This window comes from Harpia harpyja, chromosome 3, assembly GCF_026419915.1.
Source record: "Harpia harpyja isolate bHarHar1 chromosome 3, bHarHar1 primary haplotype, whole genome shotgun sequence".
Lineage (NCBI taxonomy): Eukaryota > Metazoa > Chordata > Aves > Accipitriformes > Accipitridae > Harpia > Harpia harpyja.
Window position 1 is genome coordinate 40,550,008 of NC_068942.1, and position 19,220 is coordinate 40,569,227.

Here is a 19,220-nt window from a genome sequence, read left to right on the forward strand (position 1 = left end):
CAGTTCGGCGGTCCCGACTCGCTACGCGGGTCGCTCGCGCACAAACCACCCCGCTCCCCGGCGGGTCGGTGACAACTCACTCACCAGCCCCCGCGGGCCGAGCTCAGCCACCCCCAGGCACACCGGGGTCCCGCCATAGCAGCCCGGGCACCGGCGCCCCGCGGCGCCGTGGGGGCCGGGGCGTGCGCCGAGGTACGGTCCCGCGAGCAGCGCCCACCGGGGGGGGGGGGGGGTGTCACACACGGACCTCAGACCGCCACGGGGGGGGGGGGGGGCTGAGGGGGTCGAAATGCCGTGAGGGCCTAAAAAGCCGCCTACCCCTCCGCTCTCCCCCCCCCCCCTCAAAGCTGGTAGGGGGCTCAGGGCGGGCCGCACCGCCCCTCCGGCCCGCGGGCGCTGCGCAGCCGCCGTGCCCGGGGAGCCGTTACCCGGTGGGGGGCGCGAGGCAGCGGCTGTTGGAGCCGGGCGGCGGCGGCGCGCGCAGAGTGTAAGGCGGGAAGCGCCCCGCCGGGACACCCCGAGGCTGCAGCCCGGGGGCCGCCTCAGGGGAAAGCGAAACCAAAAGGGCGGTAGGCGGCGGCGGCGAAGGGGCGGGCAGGGGCTCCCCGCCGCTCGGCTCGGCTCGCTCCTCCCCTCAGCGCCGAGGCGGAGCGGGGCGGTGGCGGCGGGCGAGCGAGCGGGCGGGCGGGCTGGCTCAGCGCTCCCCCATGGCCCTGGCGCCGGGTCAGCGAGCACGGTAGCCGCCTCCGGCTGTCGCCGCGGGTGAGTCAGAGCTGCCCAGGGAGGGCGGGCTGGACATGAGCCTCACCGCCAGGCTCCGAGCAGCGGCCGGAGACTGAGCCACAAAGGAGTTTCCCCGGCGGCGCGGCGTTCCCCCATGCACGCCCCCGGCCGCCGGCCCTGGGGCGCTGCCCGGCAGGCGCCCGGCGCCGACCCCGCCATGGAGCCCCGCGCGGGGCTGCACAGCAGCCCGGACCTCAGCCGGGCCAAGCGGCTGAGCGTGGGGGAGCTCCGCTCCCTCTTCGAGGCTCGCTGCGCCGCCGTCGCCGCCGCAGCCGCCCGGCAGCTGCCCGACCCGGCGAAGAGGGGCTGCCGGCCCCCCAATGGGGTGCTGCCGCCCGTCATCCCGCGGCTCACCGTCACCGCCGAGGAGAGCGAGGAGGCGCAGGGCAGCCCCCAGGCGCAGCCGCCGCACCCGGAGAGCGGCTGGCTGAGGACGGACAGCTCGCTGCACCTGCAGTCCCGCAGGCTTTCCACCTCCTCGCTCTCCTCCACCGGCTCCTCGTCCCTCCTGGAGGACTCGGAGGACGACGTGCTGAGCGACACGGAGGGCAGGAGCCAGGGCATCGTGCACCTGGAGCACGGCGAGGACACCAACCAGGTAGGGAGTCGCGGGGGGGAAGGCGGTTCGCCAGCTGGCGGCGGGCGCTTGCCCGGGGGGCGGCCAGGTGGGCCTGCTGGGTGCCCCCCCGGGGGGCTTCGGGGTCACCAGGCGCTCCCGTTTGGAGTGAGGTTTCCGTGACCCAACTCCACGCAAACTCCGGGCAAACTCCTGCCGTGGGGCCAGCAGCAGTGCGATACGGTATACAGGTTGATGTGCCTGTTTGAAAAACGCTGCTGCTGCTGCTCGTCGGCTCTTCTAAAACCCGGCCAGGTGTGCGCTGTTTCCTTTCTGCAGTGAAATTGTGCTTGATGTCCCAAGAATGTGGGGGCACGTGTTTTGATCATAAGTGGGTTGGGTTTTTTTGTGTGTGTGGCTTTTTTTTTCCCCAGTTTCCTTTATCAGATCTTCAAAACAAAATTTTTCCAGGCATTTACCAGCAGGTATTTTTTGTCTCTTCTAATCCTGGAGTCTGTGGTTGTCAATTTTTTGAGCTGCTGCTTGCTGTGAGCATGACAGGAGATGGGGAGGAGCTTGGAATGGGTAGAATGCATGCTTTTGTCCATTCTGGCAGTAACACATTCTTCTCAGTAAATCCCCTCTGTAATTTGGCAGCTTTCATCCATGAAGTACACTTTTAAAGGCATATAGTTAGTTGTTTTTTCATGATCTTTAATATATATTTGCCTGACTCCTTATAGTATGCTTCTTGGGGTTTTGTAACTGAAATATGTTGCTTTAGCAAATTCCCCCTCCTACCTTTATTTGAGACCACAACTTGAATTGTTGTTTTGCTGCTAGCTCATTGGCACTGAATTGTTTTCAAGCAGAACATATGTTTTGAAAAAATGTATAAGCAAGAAGTAATGCAACTTGTAGGTGATACCTCCAGCTGGACTTTTCTCATGGTAATTGTGGGTTTACTACTTTAGAGGACACATAGTACAGGAGCTAAAATGCTGTGCGCAATATTGGTTTTGTTTGCATCAACTTGTGGCCTGGTTTTGGAAGAGAAAAAATAAAGAGGTTTTGTACTTTGTCATATTGCATATCAAGAAACCGATAATACTACTACTTAATTTGTACTTTTGATCCTGAGAGAGAATCTGGTGTGTAGGGGAAACAATTACTACTGTTTTGCTTTCTTTTCTAGAATACATGCTATGCTAGTGGGCATTTTGTGAAAGTAGCAGAATAGAAATTAAAGATGGAAAAGGGCTATAGGATTGTTTGACTCAATATCCCTGCTATTGCAGTGGGCTGTTTGCGTGGTTAATAGGGACAAAAGAATTTAGTGATAACACTTCAGTAATATGGAGAATGCTGAGATAGCATTGTGGCATCTGGTTAACTTGTCTGTGAATATAGACTGAAGCAAAACCAATTCTTCAGACAAGAAACTGTGCTACCTTTAAGGTTTTGCTTTTGCATCTCTGAAGTCATTGGTATTGTATGCAATATTGAGTCCTAAATCATTCATTAGAACTATATCCTTCCCTACAGTCTGACATGCATGTGTCTAAACCATACAGAATAAGTGGATGTGAGTGGTATTACTTTCTTTTAAATTATATGAAGTTTCTAGGCACTGCAAAATTGGAGAAGGCTTTAGTCACCTTTTAATTACAAGAAAAGAAAATTTTAAAAGTAAAGAAGAAGGTCTTTAACAATGATTTATAGACAAACTAAAAATAGCTGTATTATGAATGTTTTAAACTCCGAGAGAATTTTCTATTCATTTAGGTGTGTGTGAAATTTAAAACTTTAATAGTATTATGTGAATTCAATTTTTGAAAAAGTTTTTGCGGGTTTCCCAAGTTTAATGCAGCTGCAGGATTTTTTAATGTCTCATTGGTAAAGTAAGTATTCACTCAACTGCTAAAATACTTTATGTTTTTAAAGGCTGAGTTACTTTTCCATACTTGCAGTGTAGGGGAAGATGGGGCAAACTGCCCACCAAGAGCCTGCATTCTGATTGATGTTCTTTATCTCGTAATCACTTCTGTGGCCGGCTAGCAAACCAGAGCTGGGACTAGTACCTGGGACTCTAAACCAGCAGAACTAAGTATCACCAACTTCATGACACTGCCTAATAAATTAAGTGGGCCAAGTCTTTCACCTGCTTAATGTGTGCTCCGGTAGTTCGTCCCTCCCTTTTCTTGCCACATTACCCACCGAGAGCTTGAATCCTAGGAATCTGCTGTTTTCCTGGTGGTCAGGCACACTGCCCTTCATCTCAAGTGGCTACACTGTGTACTTGCTGATACCTGGAGGTGACCCAGACAGCCTTGTTCTTGTGTTTGATGTCTTTTGGTACTGGACAATGCTGTGATACTAGCAATCCCTACGGCCAGCTGTCCAGTCTTCACAGACCATTTCTGTAGTGAAGCAGTGAGTACATAGCATGCCAAAGTAGGAGCCTGTGCTTTGAACCTCTGTGGGTTCAGCTTTACGGCATGTGTCCTTTCTACTAATTCATCTTGAGGCAGGATGAATAAGTGTGTTTTAGAACGGAAGGCTTCGGGTTCAAGGCAGGCATGTACATGTGAAAATAACTAGAAATTTTAGGATAACTCAGGGAATGGTTTTATATTTTGAAGATGCTATTTAGGAGCAAATTGGCATATTTTGTTCATATTTATTGGTTTTAGTGTATGTATTTTAATAGATGAAGGCTTGTTCTCAGAGTGGAACACAAAGGATAGAGACTTTTCTGAAGGAAACAGAAATCAGAGGTGGGCCAAACTTGCTGTTTCCTGATTCGAGGGAAATGGTAACATTTTTAAATTTTCCTTGTATTGGAATTTCCTTAGACTTTTCTTTGGAAATGTTAGAAATTAATTTGGAGCCTGGCACCTTATGACTAAGCTCAGACCAGCGCTCAGAGGACTGCTGGACTGTCAAGCCTACCAGACTCCCCAGTGCCTAGCAGGGACCTTGGAAACTTGCCCAGGTCTTCAACTGTGGGAGTAGAAGTTCCGATAATGTTCCTGTTATCAGGGCTTCAAGGCTTCCATCTGCAGACCCAGGAACTTGAGACCTAAGCTGAAGAAGGCCCTCCCAGGCCTCTCGGCGGGAGGCCTCTCTACTGTTGACCCAGAAATCAAGACCCAGTTGGGTCTTTGAAATATTGTGGCCTCTCAAGTTTCCTGTGCAGGCCTGTATGAGAGACAGGAAACTCTGGAGCCCTTCCTCTGTATACAGAGCTTGCTGCCGTGGAGTTATCAGGCCTTAAATCCTGGGATGGTAAGCCTGGGAGTGCTGTCTCCAACTGTGCCCCCTGAAGGATGGTTCTCACTGGCAGCTGACTAGGCAAACGGAGAGCTCTCCAAGAGGATGAGTGATTCAGTTAAGTGTTTCACAGAGCATTCTGGGTTGGAGGAATTGGCACATCATGACAGCGTTAGATTTTTGTTTCTTATTGAGCGCAGTATGTGGGCATGCCCCTGGAGTGTTAGGGCCCCTGTTGGGGGGAGTGAATACCTTGGGGCCAATGACTGACAATTACAGTACAGTCCCAGCCTGGCTCAGCAGGGACAAAACACTTGTTCTTGTTCGCATCTAGGCAAGCCCACCTTTGAGAGAAGCTCAGTGGGTGGTGTTCCAGTTCCTCTGCACAAGTTCCGCATTTAATTTTGCAATAATTAACAGAGGCTTTGGAAACTGGACTGCCCTGGCTTCCCTAGAGGAAGACCCATCCAGCAATGAAGAGTTGGAAGTGTGAGAGAAGCCTGTTCTGCTGCCGTCCTGTTAGCTGAACTTGTGGTTCTGTGAAAACCAATTGCGCATAGCTGTGCTAATGTAATTTGCATAACGCCATAGCTGGAGCTTAACAAATCTTGGCAGTTAATAAAAAAATATTGGTTATTTTTCAACTAGCCAATTGACAGGATAGATTTTACTCTATGACAACCGTTAACATTCTTGCCTTCCCTTGCATTTAAATGGGAAGCGTGCTTTTCTACCCTTGCTTCATGCCATCTGGGAAGTGTGTATACACAGTTGAATCTTGCAGTGAAAGCACCAGTGGTCCATTTATAGTAATGGAGAGAGTGAAAGAGTTATATATTTTTGTCTTCATTCTGTGAGTGAGCAATTTTAAGAAATACGTGAGTCTGGTTAGCACCTTCTTTGTTGGGACAGAGACTTTAAAAAGTGGTTTTCACAGAGAATAATCACCATGATAATGTACAGCAGCCTCTTGTCCTCTTCATAAGAGAATGTTATTTACTAGATAGAAACATGCCAAATAAATCTACTCGTTCTCATAACTGTGACCTGTCATTCCAAATTCCTAGATCTGTAACCATGAGAACAGCTGACAGCTTGCTAGAGAAAAGGCAGTTCACTTCTTGCTTGCAGTGATACCAGTCCAGAAACTTTGGAGGATAGCTGTTAGTGAGGCTTATTTGGTTTCACTGATCTTCTTGCCATTATTTTTCATAATACCAAGCACCTTAAAATGGACAAACATATAGAGGGGCACACACACTTAATAAATACAGACCGCAAGTTTCAACTACTTCAGCTCAGGGGTGGATTACATAAGCTAATGCAGTAGAATAGAATTGTTATTTTTAAGTGAAGAATGGGAACGAAGGGATGACATAAGTAAGACTGTTAATGGGTTTTTAGCCTACTTTCCAAAGGAAAGAAAGCTTGTGTAATCACTCTATCAATTCCATTTTAACAGCTTTAGTAGATTTTAGCTGAATTTGTCAGTGGCATAGACATCTCCAAGTTTTTTCAAGAGCTCTTTAAAGTTCCACAAAGGTCAGCTTCTGGGTGGAAGAGACGAAACCAAAATAAGTGCATACCTTTTCTTCTCAGGGGGAGAAGGTGCAAGATGAGTTCAACAGTTGTCTTCTGTTTTGCCTGTTAACTAGCAAATTGGCATGTGCATATTGGCTAGTTGATTAGTGCTTATGTGCTAGAGCCAGCTGCAGCAGGTAGTGTCTCTTGTCCTGAGGGTAATTAGGAGAAAGTATGGGAGGGAGCATACAGTGTTATGGGCTGGTGAGGTTAGGGAATGTGGAAGGCACTAGCTGAGGAACAGGTGAGGAAATTGAGGGGTGAGGTGTGTGTGTGTAAATATGAGAGGGATTGGAGGTTTTTTGGCACAAGTTTATAGAGGACAGTGACAAGCTGTAGTTACTCTGATAAGGGTGAAGGACAGTAGAAACCAGGCTTCATTAGTTTGCTGCTCATGGAACAACTACTTTTAATGGAATATGTTTCATGGTTCTAAAAAAAATGCTGATTTATAATGACAGTCCTGTATACTGAAATCTTCCTATTGTATACTGAACAAATATGAGGTGAACAGCAGTAGAGTACATTCCACATTTCCATGCCACACAGTTATTGGGCGAAAACTCTGAATTGGGAGCCTTCTCTCAGTTTGAGGATGGCTTCTTCTCCACTGTACACTCAAGTGGTGGAGTATGTCGAAACATCAACAGTATCAGTTCTAGTCATCACTGTTTATTAGTAATGTGGATTCTTGTCTAGTAGGAAATGAGTTAGGTCTTACCAAATCAGTTGAGAGGGGCAATTAAGTGTCTTATCAGTTAAGAGCTTCTGATCCTGGATACATCTCAAATGGTGACTTAGAGGTTACAAGATTTTTCTCTTTTGAGTCAATTTCCATCTGATAGTTTTCACTTTTCTTATGTTAAAGGACATGTTGCTTGGGTGTACAGTTTAAAATGAAAAGAGCTCTATTATAATTTTTTTCTTATGGACCTGTTGGAAACAGAAGTTTCTCTATATGTGCACTTCTACAGTTCAAACCTCCTTATAATTCTTATTATATCTGGAAAGAGGGAAAGAAAGTAACAGCGACTCCTCACCATCGGGTGATGCATTCATATTTAAAGAGGGCATACGTAAGCAGATTTTTCTCGAGCTATCATTGACGCAGCAGAGTTGAAGATTTATTTGTGAAAACCCAATGCCAGTCTCAAAAGGAATAAGGGTAGTGGCTGGAGCAATAATTTGGAAATTGTGCATGTCTGTATACTTTTGGGTTCTGACATTCTTACTCTATTAGACTGGTCTGTGGAGGGTCAACATTTTTTTAATTGAATGTGTGGTAGTTAACATAGACAAAAGTAACTTCTCAAATCACATCTAAGGTTTATTATAAATGGAATGTGTTAAAGTGAATCAGTTTGATTAAATGCTGACAATGTGATGCAATTTAATACCACTAATATTTCTGGAAGCTAAGAATGCACAAATGTTTATGTGGTAGATAGTTGTTTTGTTTAGCAGTGACTGAGAGAAGAACTAAGGATCATCATACAGCATTTTGTGGTGATTATCTATAAAATGTGATGGCAGAAAAGGTAATATTATTCTTGCACATCTTGGAAGGAAAAAGTGATCTTGTCTTATGTACAGCACCAGTTGAGTCACTGTCTCTCTTCTACCTTCTCTGTCAGTGTAGTTTTTGCAGAGAAAGGGGGCTGAGGCAGAAAGAATTGGCTTGTCAGTCCATGTTAATTTGGATCTTGCATAGCGTAGGTTTAGATTGCATTTTTAAGTGCTCTTCTCAACCTTCTCTACCAACAGAGCTTCCTCTAAAAGGCTCATAAGTTGGGCAAGATGGTGTTGTCTGCCCATAGCATAGCATACCTGGGGAAAAATATCATTAAAAAAAAAAGAAAAAAAAAAGGCAAGAAAAAAAAAGCAGGTGTTAGTCTCCATCAGTTCATTCTGAGCAAAAGCATAGGGAAAGCGGAGAGGCTACCTGTTCATCCAGTGTCAGACTAGCAAACACATTGGTATATTGTTTCCACTGCTTAACTGATCCATTCTTGTTAGTAATGGAGAATGCTTTCTGGGATAACACATAGCCAGCAGCATTTGGGTGGGGTTTTGTATCGATAAACACTGAGCTTCCCACAAGGGGTGAAATTTTCCTTTACATTCCAGAACATGGAAGTGTGAGACTGATGCTATAGAAACCTACCCTGAACCCATCAGGCCTGGCTATTATTGCCTGTTACCAAACCTTCTATTCCTTGGCAAGCTCGGGAAGAAGTTAGCCAAAGACCAATTTGCAGCTCATTTGAAGCAATATCGTAGACCTGGCATGATCCAGATTTAGAGCTTGGGACAGAGTCTCCAAGGCAGTTGGTGACTATAGCAAGCATGACACAGACACTGCTTTGCGGGAGCTTGGCATTAACCCAGAATCCAGGAACACTCCTTATCTACAGGCTGAAATACCCAAGTAAGGTGGTGCAGTGAATGCAAACTCTTCAAACTGTTTACCCCAGTCCACCGATATCACCTTTATTTTACTCACATTCAACTTCAACCTGCCGTTCTTCGTCAGCCTTCTGACCTCATCCATACTTGAGCCACATTGATAACAGAGGTGTGGTTACAGGTGATAAAGAATAGGTATAGATACATGTTATGTCTGCATGTAATTGGCACTGTGTATGATTCATCAGTGCACTAAATGATTACCTGTTTAACAGGAAGCTGGGATCTTGCAGAACTGTGTGAGTAAGAAAGCTAGTGGCAATGGCACAGTTCACTTGTGATGTATCAGAGGAGAGTGCAAACCACTGTAGTCTTCACACAACTTTCATATGATAAGGGCAATACCTCTTGGTAAATTATGTTGAACACTGCAGAGAAAGAGAATGCCTTTGTTTTCCGGTGATGGTAGGAAATCATCGTTCATTGTTAGTCTGATTCTGTCCCCTGATCTCTGCCACGTCCTGACATAAAATGATCCGGTCTTAGCTTTAGTTGCCTTTGCTACTCTGAGCTGCTACAGAAAATACAGCTTTCTTTGTGTCTTTGCTTTTTTCAAGCAGCTTCATATAGTTCAGAACACTGCAGTGGTTCTTCTCAGTGATGTTCACTGTGGACAGCATGTTATTTCTGTGCTATACTTTCTTTGCTTCCTGTAGTGGAGTGCTGAATCAAATGTAGGTTTCTACTTCTCACCTTTGAGGTGCTGGTGCTAGTCAAGGTCTGTATGTAGTGCACACAAGGGACTGATGGAGCTCAGCTGTGCGGGGTGTGCTCAGCCATCCCACTTTTCAGACACAGGCAAGCTTGAGGAGGCTCAGCTGTGCACAAGGCAGCTGTGACCTAGGTTTGCCCGATATAAGAGGGCCATGTCTCACTGGGCCTGAAGAGCCTGTCCAAGTACAGCACTCCTTTGAGTGCCCTCTTCAACACGGGCACGTTAAACAGGCCAGCCAGCTCTAGCTTACTTTGCAGCATATGCTTTGGAAGTGAAGGGAGGATGAGACATCATTGCCATGTGTCAGCGCCTTCCACTACTGGAACGTGTTCAGATGCTCTGAAATCACCAGCTCTGCTGAAAATCTTCAAAGAACCCCTGAGCATGTGGCACAGGTAGTGGTCTTCTCTTGTGCTTTCAAATGACCAGTTGTACGGGCAGGCACATTGCAACGGGAAGCTGTGTGATTCTAACGCAGGCTAGTCAAGGGCAAAACTTTGAAGATGAGGGCGGTAAGAGGGTTGTGACAGGTACAGGATACGTACAGGCTAACAGGAGGGGGAGTGATTGGTACTGGTTGGGAAATGCCACTGGAAATGCGAGGGGAAAGACTAGACAGAAGATCAAAACTTAATAGGCAAGCAGACTATTGCTTTAAAAACCAAGGAAAATATATTCTCAAAAAAACCACATCGGGAGAACATGAGACAACTATATTAAGAAATCATCATTCAGTCAAGCATTGAACAATATATGAAATAAAAAAACTAAAGTGATTGCGGTGTGTGTATATTAATGTTCTACAGTCTTTAATTATGAGCAGGTATAGTACTTGATGCACAGAACGCATGTCTGTCAACTAATAAGCAGCTGTTTTATATTTCTTATCAACTCAAAGGACAAGTTACAGTTCCATAGTGACTGATGCTGTGTGTTGCAGGACCTCTGTTTCTTCATAGATAGGTATGCAGCCAATCAGGCAGATCACAGGAAGAGAAAGACTGACTTCCAGATGTAAAGCTGCTGAATGCTGATGTGGAGAATTGCTTGCCTTTCACAGTGTCCCTTGGAGAGACTAGGCAGATTGTTTATGCAGACTTCCACCATAGCCACTAACTGTATTTTTCTCATTCTCCTATTGACTGACTTGAGAGTATGGGTCTTAGTAGCAGAAATGCTGAACATTTGTACCTGCAACCAAAGTTAATGGGAGCTGTTCTACAACGCTGTTCTACAGTATTGTATAACACTAGGTATTAGGAAAAGCAAAAATTGACACCTCAGATAGGGATTTCAAAATCAGTGGGTACTTTTCATATTAGCCTATCTTTCCTTCAGTATTTTCCCTATAAGATATGAATAAACCAGTTTGCATAACAGAGATTGTGAAAACAAATTCATTAAAATTTGGAAAGCACTCTACTACTGCAGTGATGGCAGTCTTAAAACTACCACACACAACTTAGTAATTATGTTTACAGTAGATTTCCAGGAAGTGAAGTAAAAATGGTAAAGCCAGTGAGGACAGAATTAAAAAACCCTGCTTTTTATAGAATTGGGAATTGTTTGTTTACACTGAATGAATAGGAACTACAATATGTTATTATATAATTAAAGACTACATCATAAACTCTGCAGAAAAGGGTTAGCTTTGCCGTAAAGATGATAGCTTAAGTTTGCACCAAAAACTTTAATTCTGAAAATTTCTAACTTTCGAGTTCTCCATTTTGCATTTAAGACATTATTAAAGTTCCAGTGCAAACATAATTCTGCATCTGAACACGTTCCAGTAGTGGAAGGCGCTGACACATGGCAATGATGTCTCATCCTCCCTTCACTTCCAAAGCATATGCTGCAAAGTAAGCTAGAGCTGGCTGGCCTGTTTAACGTGCCCGTGTTGAAGAGGGCACTCAAAGGAGTGCTGTACTTGGACAGGCTCTTCAGGCCCAGTGAGACATGGCCCTCTTATATCGGGCAAACCTAGGTCACAGCTGCCTTGTGCACAGCTGAGCCTCCTCAAGCTTGCCTGTGTCTGAAAAGTGGGATGGCTGAGCACACCCCGCACAGCTGAGCTCCATCAGTCCTTTGTGTGGGCTGTGCCCAGCAATCTCCACAGAAGGTAACTTCTAAAGACTAAAAAGTGTCTACTGCAAATGAACTTGAGGATCTTATAGATTGCCAGATTTGGTCAGGTTGACTTCTGCTCTTCCCATGGCCTACTTCTGCTTTGAAAACTCTCTTCTTGCCAAATTTCAGGCTCCTTCCTCAAAACTCAAGGTTAAAAAGCTTTTTAGAGGATTTGTCAGAAATTTTGTAGTAGGATCAATATATATCTTTTTCTAGCCTTGGAAATGGCTGAAGTTTAGTTGGAATTGTTCAGTCTGAAGCAAACAGGTTTTGCCCTTCTTTGAGGTGAGTAACTTTGAGCAATTCTCAGGAAAAAGAGACACACAGAAACAGAAAGACTTCTTGTGCATTTGTGCTTTAGTGGCTGTACAGGAAATCTGGGTTTTGAGACCTTGATCTTCTGAAAGAGGCAGAGCTAGAGCAAGTCTTAAAAGGTGGCCTCTGTATTTTTCTCCATTGCTGTATGCTTACGTGGTAGCAGTGATAGAAAGGATAAAAATCTGTGAACAGTGTTCCTGCGTGCAGATTGGCTGTTTGTTATCTTTTGCTGGGTTTGAGTGGGTTGTTGGCTAAGTGCACTTGACCTGAATGTTCTAATCATGATAAGCTCTGCTTGCTGTGGGCTCCCTCCTCAGCCATTCCCACCCATGCACTTTCTGTAGGAACAGCAGCACTGGTTCCACGAAGGGTCAGCTTTCTTCAGAAAAGAATGTAATCTGAAGAAACTAGGAAACCTTCCTACACTCCAGCTTTCACTTTTCATAGTGCAAAATGCTGAGTGTCAGAATTTTGGGCTGATAATTGGATACAGTTTGTATTGTCTTGCTCTATGGAATTTAGATAAGGAACACTTTTTGCCTTCTTTGTACTAACCCAGAAGGAGTAAGCAATTAAATCCCAAGGTACTCATTTCAGGATAGATCTTGCCATTCTGTTGAAAATCCTGTGAGAGGATTTTAAAGTAGAGATTCCTGACTTCCAGGTGCTTTTGCCTATCACTTGCTCATGATGCCACCATGGCTAGCAAATGCATTCAGTAGAAAAAATAATGAAGCCATGTTTTAAATAAGTTAGGAAGAATTGAGTCTCTGGAGTTCTCTCTGGCCTGATAATCTACATGAATCTGGGCACTAATCAGGCCTCTGTAACAGTTTCATGACTTGTTTTCCCAAAGTTTATAGCAAGACCAAAGAGGATATGTGACTTCAGGAATGAGACGAGGGAGGATGGAAGTCCTGTGCTATCTAACAGCCCTGTGCTTGCTAATCACTACACCAACAGCCTCCAAGTCTTTTTCCAGCAGCAGGACTGGCTGATGTCCTGAGCATCGTTTCCCATTCCAATATTAAAACTGGAGTGACAGAAAACTAATGATCTTTTTCCCATCCCTGTTTATCCCCTGGGATTTTCTGCATTATCTCTAGAAATATGTCCTCTCCCATTGCCATAGTTGTGTGTCTTGATCCCAGTCTGCCTTTTCAGTCCTCTGATTGTATAGGCAGCGATCCTGTCTGGGACAGGGGATGGCTGTAGGATGAATGTAGCCAAGTTGCCAATTTTCTTTTTACATTGCATTCTTCAAGAAAAAGAGCAGACAGGGAAGCAAAATCAGTCTTGGCTTGTAAAGTAACTTCTCTGCATGGCTTGTTCCCCTGTGTGCAGCATAAGCCAGAAACCACCTGCAAATGACATTTCAAATGTCTGTCTTTTCTTTATCTGCTGAGCCCTGGTGTATTGGTGTTGGTCACTTGGCTTCTGTTACCCATGTCCAATCTGGCATAGAAGCTGCTGCTTGCTCCATATTTCAGGAGGCTGGTGTAGGTGGTTGTGCAAGATACGGGAGTGTGGCTTGCAGTTCTGTTGCTAGGAGGCAACAGTGCGAGATTCTTTTAAGTTTTATGGGGTTTTTTGGTCTCTTTTACTGTGAGATAAAAGTTTTGGTAGATAAATGGTCTCTGTATAAACTACATCCTGTTTATTTTATTTTATTTTTAGGTGGGTTTGTGTCTTAATAATTGGCAATTGATGTTTGTGCTTCTAAAAAGGTGGGATCTCCAGGACCTTGATTGTAAACACATTTGTTTACCTTCAGGGTAGAGGAAACATACTCTGTACAACACATTCACTATTGTTCAAACGCCCACAACTCTTCAGGAAGGCAGATGCCTTGTTTCAGTTTCAGTCTTTCGTTGAGTCACTCCTGCTTATGTAAGGTCTGAATTTGACTCTCTTTCTTAAGGCTACATTATGGAAATTAAAATCTTAAATAATCCCTTGTCTGCTGGGAATACCTGGTTCTGATACGGAGGAGGAATTCAACTTGCCTTTCTTGTGGTGTTCTGTTAACAGAAATTCTCTTTTGATCCTGTAGTTTTGCTCAAGGGAGAAGTCATCTTTTCTCCAGATTCCTTACATAGTTCCTAGTGCTGACTTGGGGCAGGAAGCGTTTCTCTAATCTTAGGTTTGCTCCAAAAACAAACAACTACCTCATAACCTGAAGGCCCTCTCACTGCTATGGGGGAAGGTGAAGGGTCTCCATTTCCATATAATTCTGGGTTTCTCCATCATTGCCATGTTCCATTTATGGGCTTCCATCCTGTCTGGGACACTGGCCCCACTTGTTTTGTTCTGATGCTAACCCAAATAGGAGTATGTTTCTTGTTTGTGTGGGGTTTTTTTGTTTGTGGAGTTTTTTTGGTGGTGTTTTGTTTTGGTTTTTTTGTTTGTTTTTTTTTAAATCCTTTCAACACAGTGGTTTGGAATAATCTCACAGTTACTATGTTAAAGCTCAGAGTTATTAAAGTGGTTGCTGAAGGATGTGGCTTTCCCCTAGGTAAATACCACACCCCGCTAAATAACAGTGCCTATCGCATGTTGACACTTGCATTCCATTGCAAAGGGTGGGCCGTATTTGAACAGTGGCGTACATGATAGGTGAAGCAGTAACTGCTTATGCTTCTTTAGAGGAAAATGGAGGTGTGGGTTTGGAGGAGACAAAGGAGAAGAGACGGAGTACTGGACCTTGTCTTGTGATAGATTAGAAGAGCAGATGGCAAACTGTTACTAGTGTATGTCTGATCTGGTTTTTACATGACAAATTTTTAAACTTTAATAATCCTTTTTACTTAACACTATATTGCTGTTTATCTGAGTACTTGAATGCCTTATTTGAGTGCCTTTAATTTAGTTTACAAACGTCAATTACTTAAATTGTTCAACAGTGTTCTGAAGTGGAGCTATTGCAGCCTGCAGTTGTAGGAACTGGAGCAGAGAAAGGGCATGTGTCTGGACCTAGATCCCATACTGAAGCAGTGGAGTTTGCTCGGATCTTTTGCAAATGAGTGTCTGATGTTTTAGGATGTTAGAAGCTGAATTATCATGGTAGGAAGGAAAAAAGTTATGTAAGTACCTCTTAAAAATAAATATCTGTAAGTAATCTCTTTATATGTATGTGTATATGTACATGCATGTGTACAGTAATTTCAGAAATCCTGATTTGCAGACAAGTGTTGGTGTGAGGGACTTAATTGTTTAAATGAATGTTTTACTACTTTTTAGGAAATGGAAATAAAGCACAGAAAGGGATCATGTAACTTTCTTCACTGTCCTGCAGGAGATGAGTATCTTTAGACCATTGATGATGAACCAGCTTGGTGCTTGTGACTAGAACTCCTTTAAAAGTATCGCAGCTCATTGACACTGGGATCAGCCCAGTTCTATCTTGGTGGCAGGTGTCCTCTGTGACTGAGCTAGACCACAATTTTACAGGCATTTGTCAAGCCTGTTTGAAAATTCACTGATAGCCCTGGAAAGCCCTTTTGTGATCTCTCACCTGAATGTTCTGGTTTTGTTGCAAATTAAAACCATTTATTCTTGTCCTTCCCAGTGGACATGGAGAGCAATTGACTGCTCTTATAGTTATGAAAACTTGTTGTGTATTAGAAGACGGTTGCCATGCTTGGTCCTCTTGGGATAAACAAACACAATTCTTTCAGCCTCAGTGATACGCTATTTGTTATTTGTCACTGAACTTTCCTCCAGTTTGCCAAAACTTTCATGGAATAGTGATCAAAATGGAGCACAATCATCACAGATAATCAGTAGGTTCTTACAGCAACCTTAACTCTGTCCTTGTGCTTCTTATCCTTTCCTACAGGAAAAAATGAATTATAGCACCATAGTCTTCCACTGTTACGGTGTTACATTCCTTTCAGGCAGGATCTCAAAGTTATATGGGATACAGCTTCTGGGGCCCTTACACGAGGATACATTGAAAGCATGGTAAGCTTTCAACAAGCATTCACTAACCCAAGCTGATAGGGATAGGAGGAGAGGAGTCTTTGACCAGTTAATAGAAGACAATTTTGCAATTTCTGTCTGATGATAGTGGTTTGTGGTGAATGGGGAAGTGTAATAAAGGATAAGCATTAAAGTTTCCTTCATTTCTCTTTATCTGTTCAGACTGGACATTCTCCTGTGGCCACTGAATCACTGGGCTGTTAAACTGGTGGTGAGCCTAGCCCTGAACTGTTGGGCAGGTAGGATAGAGCTATGTGTCTAGGTAACAGTCTGCACCACCTTAGCAAATAAGATGAAGCGCGTGCTCAGCTTCCTTCCCAAGTGCCTGGAGTTCACTCAGGGAAGATTAGCTTCTTGAAGTTATTTCCTGGCTTGTTGCCAGAACACAGTCTCTCTTGATGTTATGCAGAAACTACACCTGATTTAAATGGATTGGCACTTGTCATAGTACATTTGAATTTGAGGTCATGCACAGTTCACAAATCACACGTTTGTGCCTTAACAAATTGTGCTTATGTTTTAGACTGAACCTATTTATTGGTCTCTGTATAGAGAAGTGTGGATGTGTTTGGGTTTCAAATGTTCCCAAATATTCATCCTGTTTGGAATTGGTAATTCTGTGCCCTACCTAATAGGATGTTGGGTTCATTTCTTCATCTGAAGAGTGTTGTCTTTCTAGAAGTCCCTTTCTCATGACTGGTAATGTCAATCAGTGACCTGTGACAAGTGGAGAATAAATGGAGGATGGGCAGAGAATTCTCAAATTGCCAAACTGTGGCATAAGAAGTTTCCAAAGACTTAAACTGCAGTTGTTTTGGAGGTTAAGAAAGATTTCTTTCCTTCTGCCACATCATCTGTGAAAGTGAGTTTGATTTACCACAGAATTGTTCTGGGTGATGGACAGCCTGGATAAATCTCAAATGTCTGGGCTCTGAAAGTGAGTCAACTTTACTATAGTGAAGAACGTTCCATTTACTTCTTGGATAATAACATTTCAGTTTCCAGCAAGGCTGATATTCTGGCAGAACCCTGGTAGGGGCAGAACCTCTTTGGTTCAGTTTTCCTGTGTTCAGTAGGGACAGGTCGCAGGGCTCCATCCTGTTAGAGAACCAGTGTCTTTCAGAGCAGAGCACAAGCTGCGAAGGTAGAGATAACGGCCATGTTTAATGCCTGCTATCAAAGGTAGACATTTCAGTATCCCTTAAAACAGAAAACGTTGGTTCTTATTAAAATAAAATCTTTCAGTCAACAGTATTGGCTTTTACAACATCTCTGTGGGAAAAGTGAAGGAAACCCTTGTGACAGCACAGCCATCTAATTCCTTGGCTATTTTGGCTTTTGGCCTGGGAATGACATAAAGGTTGTAGGTATTTCGCTTGATCATAAACAAGATGCTAACGTTGATACCTGCAGAATAGTCAGCAGACTGTGACTCTTGATGCTGTTTGCAGAAAGGCAAGCAATGCTTTCACTACTTTGCACTTCATTTTCCTCTGATTTGGAGAGGGACTGCTCCTGCAATTATGAGTAGAATCCAACTGTGGAGTGGGACATGGGATTCTGTGCTCCTAGTAATTCAGTCTGATAACGACCATCCATTTCTCTTTCCTTCACTTCTTTTAGTCCAGACACAGTGAATATCCAGCAAGCTTACCGAGTATCCGAAAGGGTAGTGAAGCCAAATGATGTATGCATCTCACTGAATGGTGAGGCATGACAGAGGAGAAAACAGAGGAACCTGAGGCTTGTCTTGCAGCGTCGTTTCTGCTTATTGCATTAAGTGTTTCTCATGACCCTGGAGGTTTAGCCCAGCCCATCTTGAGTGTGGTACAAACAGGAAACGAAAACCTTGCAGTCAGAGGATACACCTGCCAAATGCTGGTTGAGCAGCTGTGGCCCTCACCCATGGTTGAGTGCAAAACCGGAAGCATCAAGGGCTAAGTATGGGCTGAGCACCGTTTCTTCTCAAAGGTTTGGAGGCTGGATGGTGAAAGAGAGGGAGGGAGAGTTGAAGGTGTAGTCACAGTTTGCCTGGCAGGTCTGATGAGAGGTGCTGATCAGGAAGTTGCCCCTGTAGCATGCAAACTGCCGTTCTTTAGGAGCGTGTGTTCTCCCGTGCTGTTGATCATCAGTCTTACAGCTCCAGCTGGCACTCGTACACCATAGGAGGATCAACTGTGTGACAAAGCAGTGAGTGTTAGTTCCCCTGGGGACTGAAGCAGATACAAGGATGGTCAAGGCTCCCAAGGTGTCTGGCATGTGGAGATTTCTCAGTGATTTCCTTGATCAGGGACATGGTTACACTGTTTGTATACCTTGAGTGACAGCTGACAGCATTTGAAGTAACACAGCTGCCCTGGCAGAAGGCCAGTTGCAGTGATTTGGCCAAATTATCTGTTGATGTTGGTTGGCATAGCACCTCTGACAGCCTGAAGAATGATGCTGTTGCGTATCAGGTCAGGGCACAGACTTTTTAAAGCCTATGCTCAAATTTCCAGACTCTGGGCTGGGCTACCCATTGATGTAAGTTATCATAGAACAACATTTCAATTCTGGCCCTAAATAGCTTTTTTGCTAGTCATGAACAATCACTACTGTGCGGACTAGTGTTTGTGTGCATCAGGAACCTGTTTACTGCTCAGAGACAAGAGAAGATGAAATGTGGTAATAATGGGGCTAAGTCAGTTGCTGTAAGAGCCTCATCCTATCTTGAGGGCTGAATCAAGTGTTGTACTCAGAAACTTAGTTCTAAAGGTTTGTGTGAGAGTTTGCTCACATACTCCTGTTGGAGCTTGCTTGGGGAGCATTCTTCTTGTTGACTTGCTCTTTCACCTCCCACCCATTGAGATCTTTGTCTCGATTTGTGATTCATGTCTGATTCAGCCAAGTGGGTAGTAGACTTGGCAGCAAGAATCTCCTTAGTTTGAGGATTCCAGAAACCTTTAATAAGGGGCAAAAGCACAGAAACTGGCTGCTGAAAGTATAAAGTAAGTGCCTTATGTGACAAATTCAGGGATTTTTTTATTTGGGGCATTTTTGTTTTAGCGATAGGCAAATCTTGCACCTTGCTTACCTACACAGAGCCTTTGTGGATATTTAAGTTTTATTTCTCCCAACAAATAAGGGAAAAATGACACATATGTCTCACTTTCTCCATTGCAGTACAATGCCTTGTTAGGTCTTCTAAGTTTCTTCAAATACCGAATGATCCCAAGCCTAGGAGTTGTTATATTCTGGACAACTAAAAAAAAAAAAAAAAGTCATGGAATTTTGATTGACTGCAATGAAAAGCTTTTACTACCTGCTTTACATATTTTAAAAGTGTGCATGTGTGTATATATATACACATCTGTATATACTAGAAGAAAAACCAAGGATAATTATAATTTGCTTATACTGGGCATTAAAATGTCCTTTGTT

The 19,220-nt window shown here is 44.2% G+C and overlaps 1 protein-coding gene across 2 annotated transcripts in view; it reads left to right on the top strand.

The window, feature by feature from the left end:
* The first annotated feature begins 669 nt into the window (after window positions 1-669).
* ITPKA (inositol-trisphosphate 3-kinase A) overlaps window positions 670-19,220 on the top strand; it is a 40,531-nt gene continuing 21,980 nt past the window's right edge. For both annotated transcript variants that reach the window (XM_052782139.1, XM_052782140.1), the window contains exon 1: window positions 670-1,381. In XM_052782139.1, coding sequence (XP_052638099.1) covers window positions 878-1,381 — 504 coding nt within the window. In that variant the 5' untranslated portion in view covers window positions 670-877. The remainder of the gene's footprint in view (window positions 1,382-19,220) is intronic.